This window comes from Apus apus, chromosome 1, assembly GCF_020740795.1.
Source record: "Apus apus isolate bApuApu2 chromosome 1, bApuApu2.pri.cur, whole genome shotgun sequence".
Taxonomy (NCBI): domain Eukaryota; kingdom Metazoa; phylum Chordata; class Aves; order Apodiformes; family Apodidae; genus Apus; species Apus apus.
Window position 1 is genome coordinate 3,356,057 of NC_067282.1, and position 23,864 is coordinate 3,379,920.

At 48.1% G+C, this 23,864-nt stretch overlaps 1 protein-coding gene across 2 annotated transcripts in view; it reads left to right on the plus strand.

The window, feature by feature from the left end:
• MYO7A (myosin VIIA) overlaps positions 1–23,661 on the plus strand; it is a 69,193-nt gene extending 45,532 nt beyond the window's left edge. For both annotated transcript variants that reach the window (XM_051608825.1, XM_051608824.1), the window contains 21 exons: positions 1,665–1,784; positions 2,490–2,663; positions 4,508–4,735; positions 5,574–5,744; positions 6,442–6,559; positions 7,536–7,662; positions 7,777–7,946; positions 8,054–8,244; positions 8,810–8,934; positions 9,682–9,839; positions 11,187–11,340; positions 11,461–11,616; positions 12,031–12,136; positions 14,689–14,802; positions 16,025–16,112; positions 16,693–16,799; positions 17,668–17,853; positions 18,699–18,815; positions 19,905–19,988; positions 20,511–20,630; positions 21,319–23,661. In XM_051608825.1, the coding sequence (XP_051464785.1) occupies positions 1,665–1,784; positions 2,490–2,663; positions 4,508–4,735; positions 5,574–5,744; positions 6,442–6,559; positions 7,536–7,662; positions 7,777–7,946; positions 8,054–8,244; positions 8,810–8,934; positions 9,682–9,839; positions 11,187–11,340; positions 11,461–11,616; positions 12,031–12,136; positions 14,689–14,802; positions 16,025–16,112; positions 16,693–16,799; positions 17,668–17,853; positions 18,699–18,815; positions 19,905–19,988; positions 20,511–20,630; positions 21,319–21,408 (2,904 nt within the window). In that variant the 3' untranslated portion in view covers positions 21,409–23,661. The remainder of the gene's footprint in view (positions 1–1,664; positions 1,785–2,489; positions 2,664–4,507; positions 4,736–5,573; positions 5,745–6,441; positions 6,560–7,535; positions 7,663–7,776; positions 7,947–8,053; positions 8,245–8,809; positions 8,935–9,681; positions 9,840–11,186; positions 11,341–11,460; positions 11,617–12,030; positions 12,137–14,688; positions 14,803–16,024; positions 16,113–16,692; positions 16,800–17,667; positions 17,854–18,698; positions 18,816–19,904; positions 19,989–20,510; positions 20,631–21,318) is intronic.
• Positions 23,662–23,864: the final 203 nt, after the last annotated feature.

Consider the following 23,864-nt stretch of genomic DNA (forward strand, 5'->3'; position numbering starts at 1 on the left):
AGTCCAACCCCCTGCAACGAGCAGGGACATCTTCAACTAGATCAGTTGCTCAGAGCCCCATCCAACTTGACCTTCAATGTTTCCAGGGATGGGGCATCTACCACCTCTCTGAGAAACATGTGCCAGCGTTTCAAAGTAGCTCTGCCCAAAGGTATCCTGAATAAGATTCTAGGGAGCCTTAGAGCAGCCTTCCAGTACTTGAAGAGGCCACAGGAAAGGTGGGAGTGACTTTTGACAAGGGCGTGAAGTAATAGAACAAGAGGTAATGGCTTTAAACTGGAAGAGGGGAGACTTAGATTAGACATTAGGAAGAAATTCTTCACTATGAGGTTGGTGAAACCCTGGCTCAGAGTGCCCAGGGAAGCTGTGGCTGCCCCGTCCCTGGAAGTGTTGAAGGGCAGGTTGGATGGGGCTTGGAGCAGCCTGGGCTGGTGGGAGGTGTCACTGCCCATGGCAGGAGGTTGGTACTAGATGATCTTTAAGGTCCCTTCCAAGCCAAAGCATTCCAGGATTCTATGATTCTGTCATGTGCTTTCCTGCTCCCAGATATGAAGGTCACACTTTGGATGCCATTAGACAGTTCTGTCACATCATATGTTAAACAGGGGTCAAGACACTTTAGCACTTCTGTTCTTTGTGCATTTCTTTCAACTAATAATGGACTTTAGTGGGAAGGTTCAGTCAGAAGAAAGGAGAAATACAAAAAGTATGTAATGACATAGTTCATTATAAACAGCATAATTAAAACTACACTTTTACACAGCATCAGCTGCTTGCAATCATTTGCAACACCTCCTATCCTTGTCACCTGGCTGTCTTAGTTATTTCAGAGTACCTGTGTAAGTTGTGATTGACAGAAATACCTGTCTCTGCCATGTTATTTATGGACTGACAGTGTTATCAAGCAGTCTGTGCTACTGAAGGAACAGCCTTGTGTTATCATCCAGAAAACTCTTTATCTGGCTATGTAGTCTCTCTGAAAAATATGATCTGCAGAACTATTAGTCTCAGCTACCTTTTTGGCCAATATATTTAAATTATATTTGAAAAAGTTTTATCTTTCACACCGTGGAAGTCACTGACTTTAAATTTCTCTACAATGATATGGTTGTATTTTTAACATATGGTGAAGTGCTTCAAGTTCTGCTTTAGGATCTTCTAAAAGGCAATTTTCAATCTGACTAAAGAAGCCTCTGTTTAATGTAATTGTGAAAGATCTTTTTGTACTGGCAGCTCACTGTTCTGAGTGGCATTTGCTTACAGTTCCCCTGGATCATTATTTATAGGTCTTTTTTATTCGCTCCCATCTTCTTTGGCCAACACTCAATAATGTTTTATAACACACCTTGAAAATACAGAGACAGAAATCAGTGGCAGCAACAGCAGGAACAGAAAAACTGTTCCACTGGCTTCGATCAAAGGTCTGTCTGGGTTGGTATCTTATCTCCACTGAGGCTAGAAATGCACAGTATATAAACAAGGCAAGGGTGCAGTCTGTCCTACTGTGCCTCAGCTTCCAGCAACGTAGTGTAGGAACATCCTGAGCCTGAGCAGGGTCATTGCTCTTGGCAGCCCCAGTGGGCTTTTCTTCAACAAAATATTGGGTTTTATCCTTTGTAAATGCTTGGCCTCTGGAGCCAATGGTCTAACCAATGTGTTCCCAGTATTTAAGGAACTTCATCAACGGAGGGCCACCAGGTTATGCCCCATATTGTGAAGAGAGGCTGAGGAGGACATTTGCCAATGGGACAAGGACACAGCCCCCCAGCTGGCTGGAGCTGCAGGTACGAGCCCCCCCATCCCCTCTCCAGGCAGCTGGGCCTCAGAGTTTGAGCTTTTCTCTATCATGGGAACCACATCTCTGGCTGGACAGAAAGGAGAGTGACAGAACACTTATTACTCTCCAGAATGTTCAGGTATTTCCCAGATATTGCATTCCCTGGGCATCCTGGCTTTGCTCCAGAGTATGTTGAAGATCAATCCCTTTGGCTACATCAACTCTTGTAAATGAAATGTTCTCGAGTGCTCTTGGGCATTGAGGCCAGCTGGCACAGAGCAAGCAATGCTAGGAAGCTGCCTTCCAGATGAAGGTGGTTGCAGGCAAACTGCTGGGATTTGTCTGGGGATAGATGAGCTGGAACAGGCACAGTTTGTGCAAGAATTGCCCATTTTCTATGCTGGTTTACTAACGTGGCCAGCTGTGCTCCAGTGCCCAGGAACATTCCCAAGCACGCTTGAAATTATGGGATTAGGCACTTTGGTGACTGGATATATAAAATAAAAAATCTGGGACTTCCAAATGCTTCCAGTGGCTGATGGTACATGATCCAGTGGAGAAGTATGTAGGGGTAGCATTGAAAAGCAGCCAGTCAGTGGGATGAGGAATTAGAAAATGGTTACCACGGTTGGCTGGGAGAGCTTGTAGATAAAATAGCCTTGATGGGATCGAAACACACATGCCTTTATGAAGTTTTACTTTCATCCATTAGGCAACCAAGTCCAAGAAGCCAATCATGCTGCCTGTCACCTTCATGGATGGGACAACGAAAACACTGCTGACCGACTCTGCAACCACAGCTAAAGAGCTCTGTAATTCTTTGGCAGACAAAATCAGCCTGAAGGACAGATTTGGCTTTTCACTTTACATTGCACTTTTTGACAAGGTATTTCTTACCTTATGTTCCTGAGTAGCTCCATGAAAGAAAATTAAGGTTCTCCATGCCTTCCCTTATCTTCCAGAGGGCAGAAGGACCCTGTGCTCTGAGCACATGGCCAGCCTTGAGGTTAGGAAGGAACATTTCTACAGTGCAAGTGCCAGCATTATTTTCACAATAAGAGTAATCAAACACCAGAGCAGGGTTGTGGAGACACTATGAAGTCTCCCTCTTTGGAGATATTCAGAGTTTAACGTGAGGTGCATAGCAACCTGATCAAAGATGGACCTGCTCTGACCAGCGGGCTGGACCAGAAACCTCCAGAGGTGCATTTCCACCTGCATTACTCTGTGATGTTCTTACTCTCAGGCAAACTACTTTGAGGAGGATTTTCAGTAAACCAAACAGCCTGGATTTTTATACAAGGGAGCAACTACATTTAACTGGAAAGCTAATTTTTGAAATTAAGCTTCCAAAATGAGCTGAATTCCCAATGGCCATACCCATACTGGCATTTAACCTGATTTATTTAACCTGGAAACATACCTTTTTCAGAATTTTTGTAAAAATAAAGGTGAGCATAAATGAGAATGGAAAACAGACCTAGGGTAAGACTTCATCAGGTGAGACAATAGCTGCAAGCCAGCAAAGCAGAATTATTCCTACAGCTGCTATGTAAGAGGATAAAGTATAGTCTCCCCTCCAGCTGTGGCCACTCTGCCTGTGGGTGGAGAAGAAAATTGTTTATATCTCCTTTTTGTAGTCTTTTTTGAGGACACATTCGTCCAGGGGTGTTCACTCTGAGGAGTCCTTTAGGGCTTCGTGCCAGACCATAGTGAGAAGACAGAGGTGCTCAATCTTCTCTGATAGGACAGGCTTTTTACTCTGTGTGGAACTGAGGATTCACGTGCTGGGATCCAAATCCGTGAGTTTGAAACAGGGTGTTTCAAAGCACAGTGTGAATTATCAAGACTTTATAAGGGAGCTGCTGGTTTGCTGAGTCACGTTTTGCTAATTCTCCTCTAGTTTTAGATGGGAAATTGTGACTCTAAACAAAATGGCTCACCCAGATATCACAGGATCACAGAATGCCCCTGGCTGGAAGAGACCTCCAAGATCATCCAGTCCAGCCTTAAGCTCACCACTAAACTATGTCCCTAAGCACCAGGTCCACGTGCTGTTTAAATGCCTCCATAGATGGTGACTCCACCACCACCCTGGGCAACCTATTCCAATGCCTGACAACCCTTTCAGTGAAGAAATGCTTCCTAATATTTCACCTAAACCTCCCCTGGCACAGCTTATATCCATTCCCTCTGGTCCTATCACACATCACCAGGGAGAACAGGCTGTCCCCCTCATCACTCCAACCTCCTTTCAGGTAGTTGTAGAGAGCAATGAGGTCTCCCCTCAGCCTCCTCTTCTCCAGACTAAACAACCCCAGCTCCTTTCAGGTAGTTGCAGAGAGCAGTGAGGTCTCCCCTCAGCCTCCTCTTCTCCAGACTAAACAACCCCAGCTCCCTCAGCCACTCCTCACAGGGCTTGTGCTCTAGGCCCTTCACAAGCCTCGTTGCCCATTTTTGGACACTCCAGCACTTCTAGGTGCTTCTGATAGTGAGGAGCCCAGAGCTGAACACAATATTCAAGGTGTGGCCTCACCAGCACCCCTACAATCACCTCCCTATTCCCGCTGTAGACCCATTCCGTTTGGTCCGGCCAGCAAAAGTAGATACTTCGATTTATTTTGAATTCAAGGCCGTCTGGATGCGGGGCTCAGAGGTCGATATCTCCACCTGGGAAGGTCAGCATTTAAGATGGGGTGAATGGCACCGTTTCCCTCTGCCCTTGCCTAGGTCTCCTCGCTGGGGAGCGGCAACGACCACGTGATGGATGCGGTGTCTCAGTGCGAGCAGTACGCCAAGGAGCAGGGAGCGCAGGAGCGCAACGCGCCCTGGAGGCTCTTCTTCAGGAAGGAGATCTTCACTCCTTGGCACAACCCCAGCGAGGACAACGTGGCCACCAATCTCATCTACCAGCAGATCGTGCGAGGGGTGAAGTTTGGGGAGTACCGGTGTGACAAGGTACGGGACCTCAGCAGCTACCGGTCTGGTCCAACGTACGTCCTTGGCGTGGTGGAATAGGTTTCACCAAAGGAGATGAGAAATGTTCCTCCCTGAACACACCTGTTAGCTTGGGGATTATGGTATTCACTTGGGAAACAGTAGCTACAAGACTCAGATCCTCTTGGCTGGGGAGAGACTGGACGCTCCCTTGTGCTTCTTGAGCAATCTCTCCTGGTGAATTTTGGAGGGGAGAGTGAATGGCTGCTTCATTGATCATAGAATCATGGCATAGTTTGACTGGAAAGGACCTTAAAGATCTAGTTCCAACCCCCTGCCATGGGCAGGTGCACCTTCTTTCCACTATACCAGCTTGCTCAAAACCTCATCCAACCTGGCCTTGAACACTTCCAGGGAGGGAGGAGCCTCTGTTTGGAGGGCCACAGGTAGTCTTTAACCAGATCACCAGATTAGGAGTATACAGCAGAATCATCTACTGCTGGCTGCAGGCATTAGAAGAAGACTGAACTGCAAGGAAAGACTGGGACAAATGGTTTTTATGGTTGGACTCAAAGATCTTAAAGGTCTTGTCCTGTGTCTGTGTTCACAGACAGTACAAGGTTGCATGGTGCTGGGCACTAAATATATTAAGACTTAACCATAGCTTTTTTGTGGTCATTCTCCTGAACTTTAGATGTGTTAAAATCACTAGTGAAGTTCTGCTGAAAGGAAGCATCCCCACACTGATCTGAAGCAGCAATACATCCAGGCTCCAGAAAGAGCCCCCTGAGTGATGGAGGATGAATGTTGAGGTGATGGCCTGATAACAGCATTAACTTCACTTGTTTGTCTCCCACAGGAAGAAGACCTGGCAGAACTGGCTTCCCAGCAGTACTATGTGGACTATGGGTCAGAGATGGTCCTGGAAAGGCTGCTAAATCTCATTCCATCCTACATCCCAGACAGAGAGATCACAGCTTCAAAAACAGTGGAAAAATGGGCTCAGCTGATTATAGCTGCACATAAAAAGGTGGGGAAAAAAGATCACCTGGCAAGGACCAAGGAATGCTTTGGTACCTTCATCTGCCTTTTAAACAGATATCATAGCTCAGTTCTTACCCTGGCCTGAAGCTAAATCAGAGAGAAAGGGCAGGTAATGTTCACCTTTACTAGTTTTGAGGCAAGATCTGACAGAAGAAGACAACCTGCAGAGATTACAAGTTACTCCTGGGGAGATTCTGATTGGACACAAGGGGAAAGGTTTTCACAATGAGAATGATGGGTCATCGGATTAATCTCTCCAGGGAAGTGGCAGTTTCCTCAACACTGGACACTTCCAAGATTCAGTTGGACAGGGTGCTGGACTGTCTTGTCTAGACCATGCTTTTGCCAAACAAGGTTGGACAAGGTGACCCTTGAGGTCCCTTCCAACCTGTGATTTTGTGATGATCAGGGAAACCCAAAGTTAGCTGAGATGAATCCTACCCAGACTCTAGATGCTTGTACCACTTTCTTGTTAAATTATTCCCTGAAGTGGGAACCAAAATTTCACAAGGACTTTGTCCAGTCATCACATGTTCCTGCAGGACTTTGACCCTTACCTCGTTGAGACCTAAACTAGTATTAGTTCCAAGATCCTCGGCTGACAGTAATTGGTTTTACTTGCTATCTTCCTGGCTATAACTGGGTTTGTGCTTCATGTTGGTTGTGATTTGCTTTGTCTGTAGGGAATTTATACTCAGAAGAGGACAGACCCCAAAAAGGTCAAGGAAGAGGTAGTGGATTTTGCACGTTTCAAGTGGCCTTTGCTGTTTTCTCGGTTTTACGAAGCCTTCAAATTCTCAGGTGAGTCAATAGAGCACATTCCTGGAGCACAGGATGCTCCAAAGCAAAAGGAAGGAGACTTCACTGGCCATTTGCTGGTCTTTTTTAGATATGTTGGGTTTTGGTGCATCCATGTTAGCAGTGTCTCAAGCCACGAGCCTGCCACTATTTCTCTTACTAAAAATAAAAGTGATTTTTTTTTAATCATAGAAACATAGAATCATAGAACCATTCAGGTTGGAAAAGCCCCTTGGGATCACCCAGTCCAACCATCATCCCCACTCTGTAAAGTTCTCCCCTAAACCACATCCACCAACACCACATCCAAACCACCCTCCAACACACCCAGGGGTGGTGACTCCACCACCTCCCTGGGCAGCCTGTTCCAGGGTCTGACCACTCTTGCTGTGAAAAAATCCTTCCTCATGTCCAGTCTGAACCTGCCCTGGTGCAGCTTGAAGCCCTTCCCTCTTGTTCTGTCACTGATCACCTGTGACAAGAGACCAGCACCAACCTCTCCACAATGACCTTTCAGGTAGTTGTAGAGACTGATGAGGTCTCCCCTCAGCCTCCTCTTCCTCAAACTAAACATTCCCAGCTCCTTCAAGGGTTCTTCATCAGATTGATTCTCCAGGCCCTTCCCCAGCTTCGTTGCCTCCTCTGTCCTTGCTCCAGCACCTCGAGATCTCTCTGGAATTGAGGTGCCCAAAACTGGACACAACACTCCAGGTGTGGCCTCACCAGTGCTGAGCACAGGAGGACAGTCACCTCTCTGCTGCTGCTGGTCACACTATGTCTAAGACAAGCCAGGATGCCATGGGCTCTCTTGGCCACCTGGGCACACACTGGCTCATGTTCAGCCTCTGGTCAATGAGAACCCCCAGGTCCTTTCCTGCCAGACACTTCCCGGCCACATTGCATCACTGCATTGTCCTTTGAAATGTTTTATATCCTAAGACCTTTCATGAACTGATTCAATGTTTTGTCTTCAACCCAGGGCCAAGCCTGCCTAAAAACGACGTGATTGTAGCTGTCAACTGGACAGGGGTGTACTTTGTGGATGAACAGGAGCAGGTTCTCTTAGAGCTCTCTTTCCCAGAGATCACAGCCGTGTCAAGCAGCAGGTGAGGAAGAATAGACCTAGCTGGTGATGTCACCCTCAACCAGTCTTTTTCCAGGCGTTGCCTCTTGATGCCAATATCTTTCCTGGTTTTGTCTCCTATAAAAATATATCCTAGAGGGGGAAAGCTCCAAGGGCAGAGTTTCACCTTGGCCACCATTAAAGGTGATGAATACACTTTCACCTCCAACAACGCAGAGGATATCCGGGACCTGGTGGTGACCTTCCTTGAAGGACTAAGGAAAAGATCCAAGTATGTGGTCACTCTCCAAGACAACCCAAACCCTGGTAAGTTAGTGGCCCAGCCCAGTTGTGGATGTATAGATAGATTAATTATTCCCAAGGGATTTTGGGGGAAAAAACAAACCGGTTAATAACGGTTGTTTTTCTTGCAGTGGGAGAAGAATCTGGGTTCCTCAGCTTCCTCAAAGGAGATCTTATAGTTCTGGACCAGGACACAGGAGAACATGTGATGAACTCAGGGTGGGCTAATGGGTTCAATGAACGGACCAAGCAGAGAGGGGACTTCCCAACTGATTCTGTCTATGTCTTGCCAACAGTCACCATGCCTCCCCTGGAGATCGTGGTAAGCTGGCTTACAGATGGCACGACTTGATACAGAGTCCAGGGAGGTCAAAGCCCTCCTGAAGGGCTTAGATCTGGCTAGAGTCTCCCTGACAATAAAATGAAAACCAAAGTAGCCAAGATAGGTGACAAGCTGTCCAAGGCAGAAGTGATCTCAGCTTTTCTTCTGATCTTGTCACTTTCAATGCCGAAGCCACATGCTTCTGACTTCAAATATCCATGAATCCTGCTACATCCTTCCAGCTGGGCTGATTACTTCCAGGTGCATTTGGGTTTGTAAGCAACCACTACACTCATGTATGGAGCTGTAGGATCCAAAACACATCATCTTCATTAGGAAATTATTCACATTATGGAAATACTTGTTACTCTTTGCATTAATCCCTGGGAATGGCACAAAGAAATTACAATTGCACCATTCTTGCTGATTATTGACTGGAATTAGTGGGGTTTTCTTATTCACTCACTGTTCTTCTTTTCATTTTGTATCTGCTTTCTCTCTCTGAAAACATCAGATATATTTTATAACAAATTCACCACATGACAGAGGTGTTTTCATCCCACAGGCACTGGTCACGATGACCCCTGACCAACGACAAGATGTCATCAGGACCTCTCAGCTGGCAATTTCAGACAGTGAAGAGAGAGTAAAGCCATACACCTTGGAGGAATTTTCCTACGATTATTTTAGGTGATTTTTTAAAGCATCCTCAAAGATTATAGGAATCCGTTTGAGAGGAAATAGGCTCAAGTTGCACGAGGGGAGGTTTAGATTAGATATTAAAAGAAACTTACTCACTGAAAGGGTAATTAAACACTGGAACAGGCTGCCCAGGGAGGTGGTTGAGTCACCATCCCTGAAAGTGTTTAAAAGCCATTTAGATGTGGTGCTGATGGACATGGTTTAAGCACTGGGCTTGGTAAAGTTAGGTTAATTGTTGGTAGAGTTAGGTTATGCTTAGACTTGATCCATAAGGTCTTTTCCAACCAGAAGTATTCTGTGATTCTGTGATCTCCAGGTATAGAATTATGGAATCCCAGAATGGTTTGGGTTGGAAGGCACCTTAATGATCATCTAGTTTCAATCCCCCTGCATGGGCAAGGACACCTCCCACAAGACCAGGTTGCTCCAAGCCCCATCCAACCTGGCCTTGAACACTTCCAGGGATGGGGTGTCCACAACTTCTTTTGGTGTAGGGAAGGTTATTTTGGTGTTAGCATTTGGATAAGCTCCTTAAGGGACTTTTCTGAGCCCTGGGAAAGTACAAAATATTATCTTCAGAGCTGGATACTTCTTGGGCTGTGAAGTCGCATTTGGTGTAGGAGTTCATTAGCCAGGTGCTGTGAGCAACCTCCCCAGGTGAAACATTGGCCTCAAGTTGTCCCTTTTATCCCTGTAACCTCTCCTCATTTCCTCTTGCTTTGCCTTTGCCACCAGACCACCTCCCAAGCACACCCTGAGCCGGGTCATGATCACCAAGAGCCGTGGGAAGGACAAGCTGTGGTGTTACACACGTGAGCCCATCAAACAGCCGTTGCTGAAGAAGATCCTGGGCAGTGAGGAGCTGTCCCAGGAAGCCTGCATGGCCTTCATTGATATCCTTCCACTGCCTGGGGAACCCCTGGGGAATAGGTCTGAGGGGCAAAAGGCTGAGCAGACACTTTTATGGCCCCACGAAAAGCCCATGGAAAGGTTTGTGGTCACTCTTAAGGGGTTAGGGAGCATGTCACAGGCTCAGAGATGGGCCTGATCCTGAAATCCATACTCAAGCATCCTGGAGATCTGAGAGATATCTACTTAATACAGGAAGACCAGGGAACATTGAGCTCTGCTGGTCTGCACTGCTTAGTGGTTAACTCACCAGCTCTCTCCTGCCTTGCTTCAGATGTATCTCTCCAAGATGCATCTGCTGTGGAAAGCTGTAGCCCTGATCAGTGTGGGTGCAAACCAGTCCACAAGGTGTTGGGGACAGGGTTTGATGCCTGTATAACCCTTACTTGGCAGAATGTACACAGCACAGGAGAGAGGAGCAGACATAAATCCAATCTGCTGAATTAACCTCTAATTTTTCTGGTGGGGCTTTGCTCTAGGATCCAAACGTCATCATTTGAACAGTTCTGTTCCTATAAGCCTCTTACCCATTAATATTACACAATTGATGCTCCTAATGGTTTCTTCTTACTAGAAAATAATAAGAGGAGGAGGAATTCAAATAACTGGCAAAAAAATAAGAGGACGTTAGCAATTTTACCCTTTTCTTCTTGCTGTGTCACAAATGTTGGTTCAGAAAACTGCAGCCTGTTCTCATGCAGAATAGTTGCAATTTGGCATGATAGTGAAGGTCGTGGTGTGGTTCATATTACTGCAGGTCCACTGGTGTCTGCCACCAGCTCAAAATCTGATCTTTTTACAGTGGTAAATGTATGTGTGATCAGGTAACACATCACGTGCAGCTTTCTTAGGTCTACGTACCATAGAATCACAGAAGGTTGGGGTTGGAAGAGACCGTAAAGATCATCTAGTTCCAACTCTCCTGCCATGGGCAGGGACATTTCCAGTTAGACCAGGTTGCTCCAAGCCCCATCCCACCTGGCCTTGAACGCTTCCAGGGTTGGGGCATCCACAGCTCCTCTGGGCAACCTGGGCCAGGGTCTCACCATCCTCACAGGAAGGTAGTTGTTCCCAAAATCGGATCTAGACCCCTAAATCTGACCTAATCCTGATCTCAGAATAATTCTTTCAAGCTGGGATGATGCAGGATAAAGGGAGAGAGCTTGCTGGACATCTTCTAAGGCAATTAAAAGGCTTTACCATACATTCTGCCCCCTCCACCTAGCTGCAGCCACTTCTGTAGCCATGTTTAAGATGTCTTTAAGCCCATCATCAACAAAAGGCCTTCCCCAAACATCCTGTTTAGCTGGTCCTTGACTCAGGCCTCCCACCAGTGCTGAAGTACATGGGTGACTACCCATCCAAAAGAACCCGCTCAGTTAATGAGCTGACAGACCAAATATTTGAAGGTGCCTTGAAAGCTGAACCCTTGAAGGATGAAATCTACTGCCAGACCCTCAAGCAGCTCACAGACAACCACATCAAGTAAGACTTAACTCATACCCCTCGGCCCAAATGCACTATCCTGCCTTGGGCAAAGCAGACTTGGAGTGTCCGTGGTGTGAGTGATTTATTTTCTTTCCTCCTGGGTCTCTTCTCATGTAGGTACAGCGAAGAGAAAGGCTGGGAGCTGTTGTGGTTGTGTACAGGGCTTTTCCCTCCAAGTAATATCCTTCTGCCCCATGTCCAGAGGTTCCTGCAGTCCAGGAAACATCACCCCTTGGCATCAGACTGCATCCAGAGACTCCAGAAAGCCCTGAGGTATGGCACCAAAAGACATCCTAACCCTGATCATGACACAACATCAAAATATATGGGAGAAAAAACAAGTAGGAGGTATTTTGGTGTCTGGGGGAACAGTGAAAGTTCATAGTCTCTGTCTTTGACCAAGCTGAATGAAGGGTACATTGGATAGAAGATGTTGCTGGTAAACTGGGGAAAAATAGAGATTAAGAAAGTCACCTTCATCATGCCAGCTCCATTTAGGTCACCTACAACCTAAGCAAATACACACTCCCCATTCCAATTTTTCTTTCTCTTCTCTGGGGGGGAAGAACCCCTAATATCAAGAAATTAGCCAAACTTACTAAACAAAAAAAAGTCTTGAAATGGAAGGTGGAAACAAAGGTTTCTTGTGCTTTGATGCTGTGGCATTTGCCACCTCCTGTTTTGCAGGAATGGATCCAGGAAGTACCCACCCCATCTGGTAGAAGTGGAAGCCATTCAACACAAAACCACTCAAATTTTCCACAAGGTTTATTTCCCTGATGACACTGATGAGGTAAATGGGGGAGAAGGAAATAGTTCTCTTCTGTCAGGGTGGCTGTCGATTTTTCCTGTTCAAATCTCAGAATAGGGCAATTTCAGTTCTGCTTCAGAAACCCTCAGCCTTTCCAGAAGACTCTAGACCAGAGCAGTGTAAGGAAAACTCATCCTCATCTACCCTGACCAGCTCAGGGGGTTGATTTACTGCAATTCACATTTTTCAAGAAGTGGGTGCTGTGCTGGTGTTCACTGGAGGCTTTCTAATATGATCCCAGGAAGAAGAAAAACTGGTGGGTTCATCTCCATTCACTCACAGGGGTTCACAAGCCTTGGATAACAGTTATTTCCAGCCTAGAACAACAGATATTGTCCACCCAACCATAGCCAGTGGGCTACCATGATGGGGCTCCCTTGAGACTGGGCAGACTATGGTAGCACTTGCAAGTAGGTGACTGAAACAAGACTTTCTGACCTGAGATGACACAGAAATCATACCTGCAGTCCAGAACCTCTCATTAGGCTAATAAGGCAGCTGGTTGTATTGATGCCAGAGCAGATTTGCATGTCCTTGCAGATACTGATCAGTCTTCCTGGGAGGCTCTCAGCTCTTTCTCCCCTCATGCCCCTGGGCACAAATAGATTCTTGTATTTCCAAGTGGGTTTATGTGTAAATCAGAGCACACCCATGGAAAGAAAAGGATGATTCTTCTCCAGCAGCTGTGCATGCCCTTGTTTATCTGTATGGAAAGTTGAGAGCTGTTGGGACTTCTCATCACTTTGAGTCCAGAGGAGGCCATGAAGATGATCCAAGGGCTGGAGCAGCTCTGCTCTGGAGACAGGCTGGGAGAGTTGGGGTGTTCAGCCTGGAGAGGAGAAGGCTCCAGGGAGACCTGAGAGCACCTTCCAGTGCCTGAAGGGGCTCCAGGAAAGCTGGAGAGGGGCTTCTTACAGGGGTGGGGAGTGACAGGACAAAGTGGAACAGTTTTAAGCTGGAAGAGGGGAGATTTGGAATCGAATTTAAGAAATTATTCCCAGCTTGAAAGAATTGGTTTGGGGTCAGGATTAGGTCAGATTCAGGGTTCCAGATTAGATGTTAGGAAGAAATGCTTTCCTGTGAGGGTGGGGAGACCCTGGCCCAGGTTGCCCAGAGAAGCTGTGGGTGCCCCATCCCTGGCAGTGTTGAAGGGCAGGTTGGATGGGGCTTGGAGCAGCCTGGGCTGGCGGGAGGTGTCCCTGCTCATGCAGGGGGTTGGAACTAAATGATCTTTAAGGTCCTTCCAACCCAAACCAATCTGTGATTCTGTGATTCTACTTGACCAGCAATAGACATTTCACTGCTTTATGCAAATGTGTATCTCTGTGAGAGGCAGTAGAAGGAGGCAGTGGAGACTCCTGCACTTGGATGGATTTGCTGTGATTCCTTTGGCCATGGCAGTCACCCAGGTGGACTGGCAGAGAACCATCACCCTGGTACAACATGTATCCTCACCAAGGGCTGCTGAACACCAGCAACACTGAGCTCCAGGCCAGTCCCTAGTGAGATATGGAATATGGGTCCTGTTGCTTTGGTGTTTCAAGCTAGCACAGTCATGCTTGTCATGGTCAGAAGCTTAAATTCCTTAAAGGGCTACAGACTGGATCTCTTTAAGTGGGCAGAGCAGAACTGAGGTGGTGTAAATACTGAGCACAGTGAGAAAGACAAAAGAGGGGTTGGGACCTGTATGTAGGTAGGACATTCCTTTAGAGATCTCATCCACACATAGAGCAGGAGTCATCTCCCCTCTCTTGAGGTCTTCAGAAGTCAGATGTTTGGTCTAAGTGAGGCATCTGACCTCATCATCATCAGTGGAGAAACAGCTGGAACAAGTCAGCCTGGGGGTCTCTCTCTCTGTACACACACACAGACACACACACGAGTCTGAGATCTAACTGTTAGATCAGAAAATTCTCTTGCATTGCCTGGGGAGCCCTGGCTAAGCCAGCACAGGATCTAGGTAGAACATCATGAAGCCCAAGGGTACAGCAGTAGCATGGCTGAGCTTCTGCAAGCATCTCTTCTCATGCCCTGAGCCACAATCCACAACATCTTTGATTTCATTGGTGTTGGGCACCTAAATCTCTTAGTGTGTCTGAGCCTGGAGTTCCTCAAAGACAGCATGAAGTGGGAATTAACCTTGAGGCAGCAGTGGTGAGGGTCTTCCTCGGCTGTTGGCTGATTCTCCCAAGTGAATAATGATAAGACCAGAGGAACTGGTCTGAAGTTGCAGCAGGGGAGGTTTCAATTGGATATTAGGAAGAATTTCTTTACTGAAAAAGTGGTCAGGCACTGGAACAGCCTGTCCAGGGAAGTGGTGGAGTCACTGCCCTTGGAAGTATTCAAGAAACATGCAGGTGAGGAACTTCAGGGCATCTTCTAGTGGCTGAGGTTGTAGGTTGAGTTTTGTGGGGTTTTTTTGGGGTGTGGTGTTTTGGGGTTTTGTTTGTTTGTTTTTACGGTTGGACTCAGTGATATCAGAGGTCCTTTCCAACCATGATTATTCTCTGATTCTGTGATTCCTTTCTTTATAGGCATTTGAGGTGGAGTCCAGCACAAAAGCCAAAGACTTCTGCCAGAACATCTCCAACAGGCTGCTCCTAAAGTCCTCTGAGGGCTTCAGCCTCTTCGTTAAAATCTCCGACAAGGTGAGTGGCCCACCCAGATGCTGGGGTAGCCCCAAGGCTTTTGGGGTGACCCACCTGCCTGTGGGTACACGTTGGTGGAGCCAGAGCTATGTGCACCCTCAAGTTTCTCTGCAAGCCCTGTGGCATTCCTAAGTCAGATCCAACCTGCTACGGGTGAGATTTGTGGTCCAGCAGCCCTGGCTTAGAGCAGTCATCCCAAAGGGCTTGAAACATGGACAGACAGACAGACAGAGGTCTCCTAGCCTGTTGCTCAGATGGGTTTATAAAAATGGTTCATGAGAAGCTCAACATGAGCCAGCAATGTGTGCTGGCAGCCCAGAAACCAACCGTGTCCTGGGCTGCATCACCAGCAGTGTAGCCAGCAAGGCCAGGGAGAGGTTTTTCCCCTTCTGCTCCAAGCTGGTGAGACCCCACCTGCAGGGCTGGGTCCAGCTCTAGGGGCCCCAACACAAGAAGGACCTGGAGCTGTTGGAGAGAGTCCAGAGGCCACAGATATGAGGCTGGAGCAGCTCTGCTCTGGAGCCAGGCTGGGAGAGTTGGGGTGTTCAGCCTGGAGAAGAGAAGGCTCCAGGGAGACCTGAGAGCACCTTCCAGTGCCTGAAGGGGCTCCAGGAAAGCTGGGGAGGGACATTTTACAAGGACATAGAGTGATAGTGATAGGAGGAGGGGGAATGGTTTCAAGCTGGAAGAGGGGAGATTGACATCTGATCTGAGGGAGAAATTCTGTACTGTGAGGGTGGTGGGACACTGGAACAGGTTACCCAGAGAAGGGAATTGTTCAAGGGCAGGTTGGATGAGTCTTAGAGCAATCTGGTCTGGTGGGAGGTGTCCCTGCCCATGACAGGGATTTGGAACTACATGATCTTTAAGGTCCCTGCCAAGCCAAACTGTTCTATGATCCTATGAAAGGACTAAGTAAGAAAAAGGTGCAGCTTGGAGCTGCCTCAGGCAACTGGGAGAAGTCTATGGAGAAAGTCATCACCAAGGGAAATTAACTGCTCCAGTGAAACAGGAAGTTTGATAAGGAGGAAGGGGTGAAATCAGAGACAGAACCTGCAGCAAGGTGCTGGCAGCAGCTTTCTCACCTCAGCAGTTTGCAACACATCAGTGTGACCTGGCCAAAGAAGAGAGCAACCACTACAGGAGATGGGGCAATGACCAACCCTGCCTGTGGCCTCTTGCCACTTGCTCAGCCTTTATAACCACGTGCTGTGTCCCCCAGGTCATCAGTGTGCCCGAGGGAGATTTCTTCTTTGACTTTGTGAGACACCTGACAGACTGGATAAAGAAAGCAAGACCAGCAAAAGATGGTAACAGTGACTTTTCTCCATTGTGGGTCACACAGAGCCCTCCTAGAGCCTTCCAGCCCTTTCAAACAAGACTGACCAGACAGTCTGTCCCATCTATTGGACCACACTGCTGTGGGTGTGCTGTCTGCTGCAGCCCTGGGGACATCACCTTGGGGGTGGTCTGTCCAAGAGCAGGCAGGGTAGACTTGACCCCTACAAGGAGCACCTGCTGGTGGGCAGCTCTCTAAGGCCTGCCTGTGGGAAGGTTTCAGTGGTGGGATTCATCCCACCTTGCTGCCCACATCCACAGTGGAGTTGGCTGCAGCTCTGCTGAGTGTCTCAGTGACTGCAAGACATGGGTGCAATTCCTGCCTTGCATGAAGTCTGAGCACTGTCACCAACGTGCAGCTGTGTAAATGAATCCAGACACTCCTGCCATTTTATTAAAGCTTTGCAAGTGGGAGGTGTGGTTTTCTCTGCAAGGCCAGAGCCCAGCTGGCCTTATGAGTGTCCCTGCAGGTGGTGATGGTGGGGCCACCAGTTGCCAGCTGGTGCTCACAGCATTGCTTTTCCATATCTCCTCCCTACTTCCCTTGCTCAGGTATAGTGCCTTCCCTCACCTACCAAGTGTTCTTCATGAAGAAGCTGTGGACCAACACAACCCCTGGAAAGGACTCGATGGCAGACTCCATCTTCCACTATTACCAGGTACTCTGGGACCTTCCAGTAGCTGTGGAGACTTGGGAGGAGTTAAGAATGGGTTTCAAATGCTTTGTGCAGCTGCAGATGGATGAAATTTTGCAGCAAATTACAAGAAGTCCTGCTTTAAATAGAGCACCACAAAGGGCACTGTTGGGTTGCATGGGAAGGAGCAGCTTTCATGCACTTTAGAGTAACCAGCTCAGCTGGGATTTGGGCCAGGTGCTCTTGGGTGAGCAACAAGATATGGGAGAGGCTGAATTCAGAAGCATCCTGAGGGTCTTCAGCCACCTCCATTCGTGGAGATGAGCTATGATGGTCCCAGCAGCCAGGTGAGAAGTTTGAGTTCTGCTCTTGTTTCTTCTGGGGTGGAAGAGGCACTTTCATGTCCCAAAGCTCTCTCTCTCATACACATACACTCTGTGTTCTTGCCTGGATAAAGTGGTTATCCCAAGATGACTGTGTCCCAGTATGACTATATCCCTTAATGCTTGACTTAGTCACCTGACACATTTTCAAATACTTTTGGTAATGAGGGAATAGATTTTTAAAATTAAAAAGAAAAAAAAAAAAGAGAGCAGCAAACCCATTGAATTGAAGGTGACCATTAGTAGGGGTGGATTTCCTGGGCTGAGGGAGGGTGAACAAGACAGTAGGTTCACACACTGTTGTCGACCAGAGAAGGTCTTTAAACATCTCGTGTGGTCTCAGCTGAGCAGCTGCCTCTCCACCACACTTAGCACAACTGCTACAAGTGTTAACCAGGTCACAGCCTCTTAACCAAGGGCTGGAGACCTCCACAAACTCCATTTAACACTTGAGGAGGAAGGTCCACGGTCGTTTCCTCAATCCCTGAATCATTCTTTCCTCCATGCAGGAGTTACCCAAGTACCTGCGTGGCTACCACAAGTGCTCACGGGAGGAGGTCCTGCAGCTGGCAGCTCTCATCTACAGGGTGAAGTTTGAGGATGACAAGTCCTACTTCCCCAGCATTCCCAAGCTCCTGAAGGAGCTGGTGCCTCAGGACCTTGTCCGGCAGATCTCTCCCGATGACTGGAAAAGGGTAAAACAGCAGCTCGAGTCACATGCCAGGCCTGGCTGGGGGAAGCCCAGCCCCTTGGGTGACCTGTCCAACGTTTGATGTTGAAGACAGGCTGCCAGAATGAGTGGCCCGTGGTCCCTCTTGAGCCTCCCCGACATCACCATGAGGAGGAATTGCACGTGTGTCCATATGTACACACCTTGCAGTGGGTTTTGTTTGTGCTGCACGTGGCTGGAGTGGTGGATGCAGCACCTGACATGATGGGAGATGGCCTCATGAGAAGGGCTGGTGTTTGGTGCAGATTGCTGAGTAGAGGAGTAATTCTCCCTGCTTTACACAGGTTTGGAGCCATAAAATAACATCAATGTCTCAATGCCAAGAAATAGTTTTGCAAGTCCTTCCTGTTTTCTGGGGCATGAATTCAGCCTGTGCCTAACCAGCAAGCTCTCAGCTTCTCTGGGTTCAAGGTCTCTCACTTTCCTCTGCTGCATAAATTGGAGGATCAATTTATGTTTTGCTCATAGAACAGATCAGGTCAGCACAGCTCATAGAATCATAGAATCATGGAATGGTTTGGGTTGGAAGGGACCTTAAAGGTCATCTACTTCCAGCCTCCCTGCTATGGGCAAGGTCACCTCCCACTAGACTAGGTTGCTCCAAGCCCCATGCAACCCTGAGCTCATCTAAGAAAGAAGGACCTGCCTTGATTCCAGGCCCTTCTCCAGTGACCAGCCAGCACTTCTGTGATGTGTTCACTAGAGAAGAGACTAGAACCAACTGTCTTTGTAGGACTGATGCTCCTTCCCTGCAAACACCCCTGGCACTAGGTACTGCAAAGTGCAGCTCTGTTGTGTCCTCTCTTGCAGTCCATCGTGGCATACTACAACAAACATGCAGGCAAAACAAGAGAAGAAGCCAAGCTTGCCTTCCTAAAGATTATCTTCAAGTGGCCTACATTTGGATCAGCATTCTTTGAAGTGAAGGTACCTGCCCTGCTTGGGGGTTCTCTGACAGCTTTGAGCCAAGATCAGGAGGCCCGGAGCACAGAGGGGTTCCAGGGTCGTTCCAATGTCTGGACCAGACTTGGCCAACCCTGATAAAGCAGGGAAAGAACGTGAGACTCTTTATCAGTAAAGGGCCAATATTTCATTTATTGCTGCCCTGCCTCTTTGCACAGGAAGAGGCATTATAGAGCTTCAGCACACCTCAGTCCTTGGGTCCACACTTGTAGCTCCGCTGATGATGAGCCAAGAGCCATTCTCTGTTTTGAAAAGGCAAAAGGGAGTGTGTGGTTTTCCAAGGGATGTGTCTGCACCCACCACAAACCAACTCCAGACCACCCAGCCTGGCACCCGACTCCCATCAAAGACAGCAGAGGCCAATAGTCCTTAAGTCTGTCCAAGTACTCTGCACACCTCATTGCAACTCCTCCTTCTCAGTGACCACACAGTGAGTCTGTGTTGCAAACAAGTTGTTGAAATTACTCATCAGTTCCTTGAACTTGGGCACTCCATTTTCTGTCATGTCCATCTTAGATGGCATAAGGGATGTGATTATATCCTGGGATTTTTCCATCAGAAGTTACTTGTAGCCAAGAATTCTGTGGGAGGGCCAGGAGCTGAGCCCCCATCCACTGTGTCCTACCTCATCAAAACAGAATGAATTGAAGGTCCTCATGGCACAGGACTGGGAGGAAGGTTTACAGATCAGAAGGGGACAGAATGGTGTAGTCTTGGTCTGGAGGTCCATAGCAACAGGTGTAGGAGAAGAAGGATTGGAGGGGAAAGGAGATGTCAGGTGTTTGCCATTGACAAGGAACATAATGCTGTCAGTAACTCACCTACCAGTGATCGTGCATTTAGGAGATCCATAATTCACTAGACAGCCCTGACTGATACCTTAATGGACAAGCCCTGACTATTGCTGATACCTTAATGGACACTATGTTGATCTTTAAATAGCAGTTAATGGGGCCACCAAATGTTGGCAGAAGCAGTGAGGCAGACAGAAAACAGGAAGGGATCTGATTTTGCATGACACTCCTCCATGCCAGTTCTTCTTATCTCCAACAGCAAACTACAGAGCCAAATTATCCAGAAATCCTTCTAATTGCCATCAATAAGCATGGAGTAAGCCTCATCGACCCCAAAACTAAGGTAAGCAAAGCTGAGGTCTTCACCAGATGATCCTGATCCCACTCTGCAGCCCCTCACAGAGGTCATCCCAAAGAGTGTGTTGTTCAGAACTTCAGGAGCCCTCTCCAAGCCTAGCTGGAAGGGCTGGATGGCCAGAAAATTTTCTGGAGGCAGGAATTCTCTGTTCCACAAGGCCAGCCCAGGCTTCTCCAACAGGAGATGGAATGGGAGCACCGACTCTTAGGGCCCTGTTACTGGAGGATACACTCTCTCTTTCCTTAATCCTCTCACAGACATTAGGACAGGAGCCTGAGTAAATGAACTCCTATTAGTTACTTCCACCAGTCCCATGGTCATTCTAGTACAGCAGTCCTCCAGAAGCTCTGGAGAATCCAGAGTCTTGTGTCTCACTGCCATTCCCATGAGGCCATGGTAGTCTCATCGCAGTGGGCATCCTTGGTGTGCTTTCATGGAAGATGAAAGAGGACACGAGAGGTTCTCAAGGGTCTTGAGTGCTGAGTGTCAGTCTTGTGTTCCCACCAGGATATTCTCATCACTCACCCCTTCACCAAGATCTCCAACTGGAGCAGTGGCAACACCTACTTCCATATAACCATTGGCAACCTGGTGAGAGGAAGCAAGCTGCTCTGTGAGACCTCCCTGGTAAGGAGCTTTAAAGATTATTGGGCACAGATAGACCAAATCCTGACTTTGGCTCTGCTCAATGGATCAAGGCTCTCACTTGGTCCATCCTTGAGCTTATAAGCAAGCCTGAGGTGCCTGGGATGTTGCCATCTCAGGAGCATGAGACACTGTCCCTGTCACTGGACTGAAAAGCACATTAAAGCCAATGTGGGCTCAGGGGTTACTCTTGAGCCCCCTTACCAAGCTCCTTTGCCCAGTTTGTCCCTAATAGTCTCAGCAACAAACCTCCTCCCAGACTGTCTTAAACCCAAAGCATGAAGGATAAAACTTTCTGCTGGCTTAATTGTTACTGATTTGAGGCATTCAGCATTTTGTTGGCCATTTGGAAATCTAGGTCCTATCCAAAGCTCCCTAGGTCCTTAGCCTCAACAGCATCCTGGGACAGGGAGTTCTTCCATCTCAACATTGCAAATCATGTTTGGACTGTGTTCCTTTGTGGTGGTGTCATTTCACCCAAGGAGAATGGTGCAACAGGGCAAAATGTGCCTAAAGACTTGAAAGTCAACAAAAAAAACCCTTGAAAGTCAACAAAAAACCCCTTGAAAGTCAACAAAAAACCTTGAAAGTCAAGTCTGTTCAGGAGGCACAAGCCAGAGACTCTAAACTATGCCCCAAGGGCAGGTAACATCTTCTCTTTCTTCCTCAGGGGTACAAGATGGATGATCTTTTGACCTCATACATCAGCCAGATGTTAACAGCCATGAGCAAACAGAGGAGTGCAAAAAGTAGCAAGTGAACTGCAAGAAGCCACTGGCAGGTGGCCATGGGGCTAATTCACCAGCTGAGGTCTGTGGGATACCCGTGCAGCTGGGGGAGAACCTTTGCCTCCCAGATGTGGAAGATGAGCCGAACACCATCAGGGAGTTCTCTGGACTCTGACCTTGAGGGCTCAAATCCCACCTCCCCTTCCAGTGAAGATGACTATCTCTGACCTCCTGTTCTCCTTCCCCACCTCAGCTCCATCTTCCCCCACAAAGGCTCCCCAGAGGACACCACTGCTCTCAGACAGTGACTGAGCAAAGCCACCCCAGCAGGAGGTTTGCCTGAACCCAATGGTTGGCATCAGAAAAGGCTCTTGGAAGGGGATTTTTGTGTGTGTGTGTGTGTGTGTTTGTCTCAGTTTGGTTTGCTTTGGTTTTTCTCTTCAGTAAGAGCAAGCTCTTGAGATGCTAACAGCTTTTGGTGAGGTTGTGGGCATTTCAGGTGTGAAGAGGCCCAAACCTATGCTGAAAAGCTTTCCAATGAACACTGAGGGGCTTGGGTTTTGTCACTACAAAAGAATATGTTGTGGTTTTAAGGACAGAAAGAAAAAAAGCAGGCTGGGAGGAGCACATTCTCACTAGGAACCAGAATAAACCAACTGCTGATTGAACAGGCCAGACTACTCAAGTGCTGCCCGTGCAATGCTGGAAATATTTAAAGAACAGATTTTAAAGTTTTGTTTCTTCTTCTATTTATTTTTTCAAATATTAAAAAGGAAAAAAAAAAAAAAAGAAAAAAAAATATCAAATCCTACATTTTGTGCTGGGATCTGGACCCTGGCCTGGGGCTGAGGGTGACCTACAGGACATGCCTTCACCCAGGGATTCCCCCACAGCCATGGTTGCCAGAGGCTGAGTAAGGCACATCTTTCCCAACTGCTTATGGGCTCAGCTGGAAGTGAAGCTTGGAAGACAAATTATCTCCTTTTGCTCTCTGTGTCCAGGCAAATTAACCCTGTGAGGATCTCTACTGCAAACTACAAATATGGATGTAGGGGTTTTGAAGTCCCCAAGCTTGGAAGACTGAGGTCAAGCCCGTGCTGAGCTGTGATGCAAACATGGACTTGGCCATCAGGGTTGGAAACAGCTGATGATTTTATTGTGCTTTTGTGTGTGTTGCTGTATAAAATGGCTCTTTGCAAGTCCCAGCTGGACCTGAACCACTCACAGTGAGGGCAGGCCCTTGATTTCAGTGGGCTGCTCTCCATCTTTGGTTGGCTGTACAAATCTGCTGGCTGGTTGTCTGGTCTTCCACTTGACACCACACAGTGTGGATCAGCCTGCTTTGGAGCAGAGGTGGGACCTGCCAGCAGAGAGGAGGCTGAAGCCAGGTTATATCTGGGGAGATGCAGAGGAAGGAGCCTGGGGTGCCTTTCCAAAATCCAGGCTTCAAAGGAGCAGGTGCCTGGGTGTGGGGCACCAGGAGGGGGTGAGAATTGTCCAACCAGACCAGGTGCTGGCATCACTAACACTGAGTGGGCCTCAGTAGATGGGGCAGACTTCTCTTGGTCCTGTGCATTGGGCTGTGTCTGGCTGCTTTCATAGAAGTCCACCTTGTAGGGATGTCATGTGATGTTCTGTTAAGCTCAGCTAGGCTCAGTCCTCCAACACCATGGAGGAGGTGGCAGCACTGACTACCTGACCTCAAGGACTGTGACATCCAACTGGGATGCAGCAGTGGTTCTGGACCTCACTTGCTCCACCAAAGTGAATGAGATGTTGCACGGAGACATGCCCCGGCCAGACAGGGCTGCTAGGACATCCCCCTTCCTCCACTGTCCCCCAGCCCAAGGCAGCATGGTGACAGGTGCATGGTTACACCAGCCAAGGCCACACAGGGAAGCCAAGCTGCCTTCTCATGTCTCTGATGTTTCTCTCCCCTCCTTAGCTGCCATGACCCAGCTGTCCCAGGGATCCTACCCATCCCGAGACACGTGCCCATCACCCTTCCCACCATCACCGCTTTCCTGAGCCTCCAGCCACCCCTGCCTCCCTCAGCACGCTCAGTAGATGATGCAACATAGCAAATGTTCTCCTGCCACCACCCTCATCCCTCCCCTCCCAGCTCTGTCAGCCTCCCATGCACCCCACCAGTTTTTTGGGGGGTGCTGGGGCTCCGCGTGCGTGTGCCTGTGTGTCATATGTGTTAGCATCTGCTGGCCTCTTCGTGTTCACACCCTTGTAACACTGGAAAACCTGTGTCCAAGCAAATTACTCTCATTAAAAAAAAAAAACACCAAAACAACAAGGACAAAACAACAACCAAAAACCAACCATCGAGCAGTTTGTGGGAGGCTGTTCCGCACTGGGTGGTTGTGGTGGTGTCTCCTTGGGAAGGGTGGGCTCAGAGCACCCAGACCCTCATCCTCAAGGCTTGTCCTTGCAGAGTGAGACTCCTGGTGGGTGTATCCAGCAACAGGGAGTAAATCAT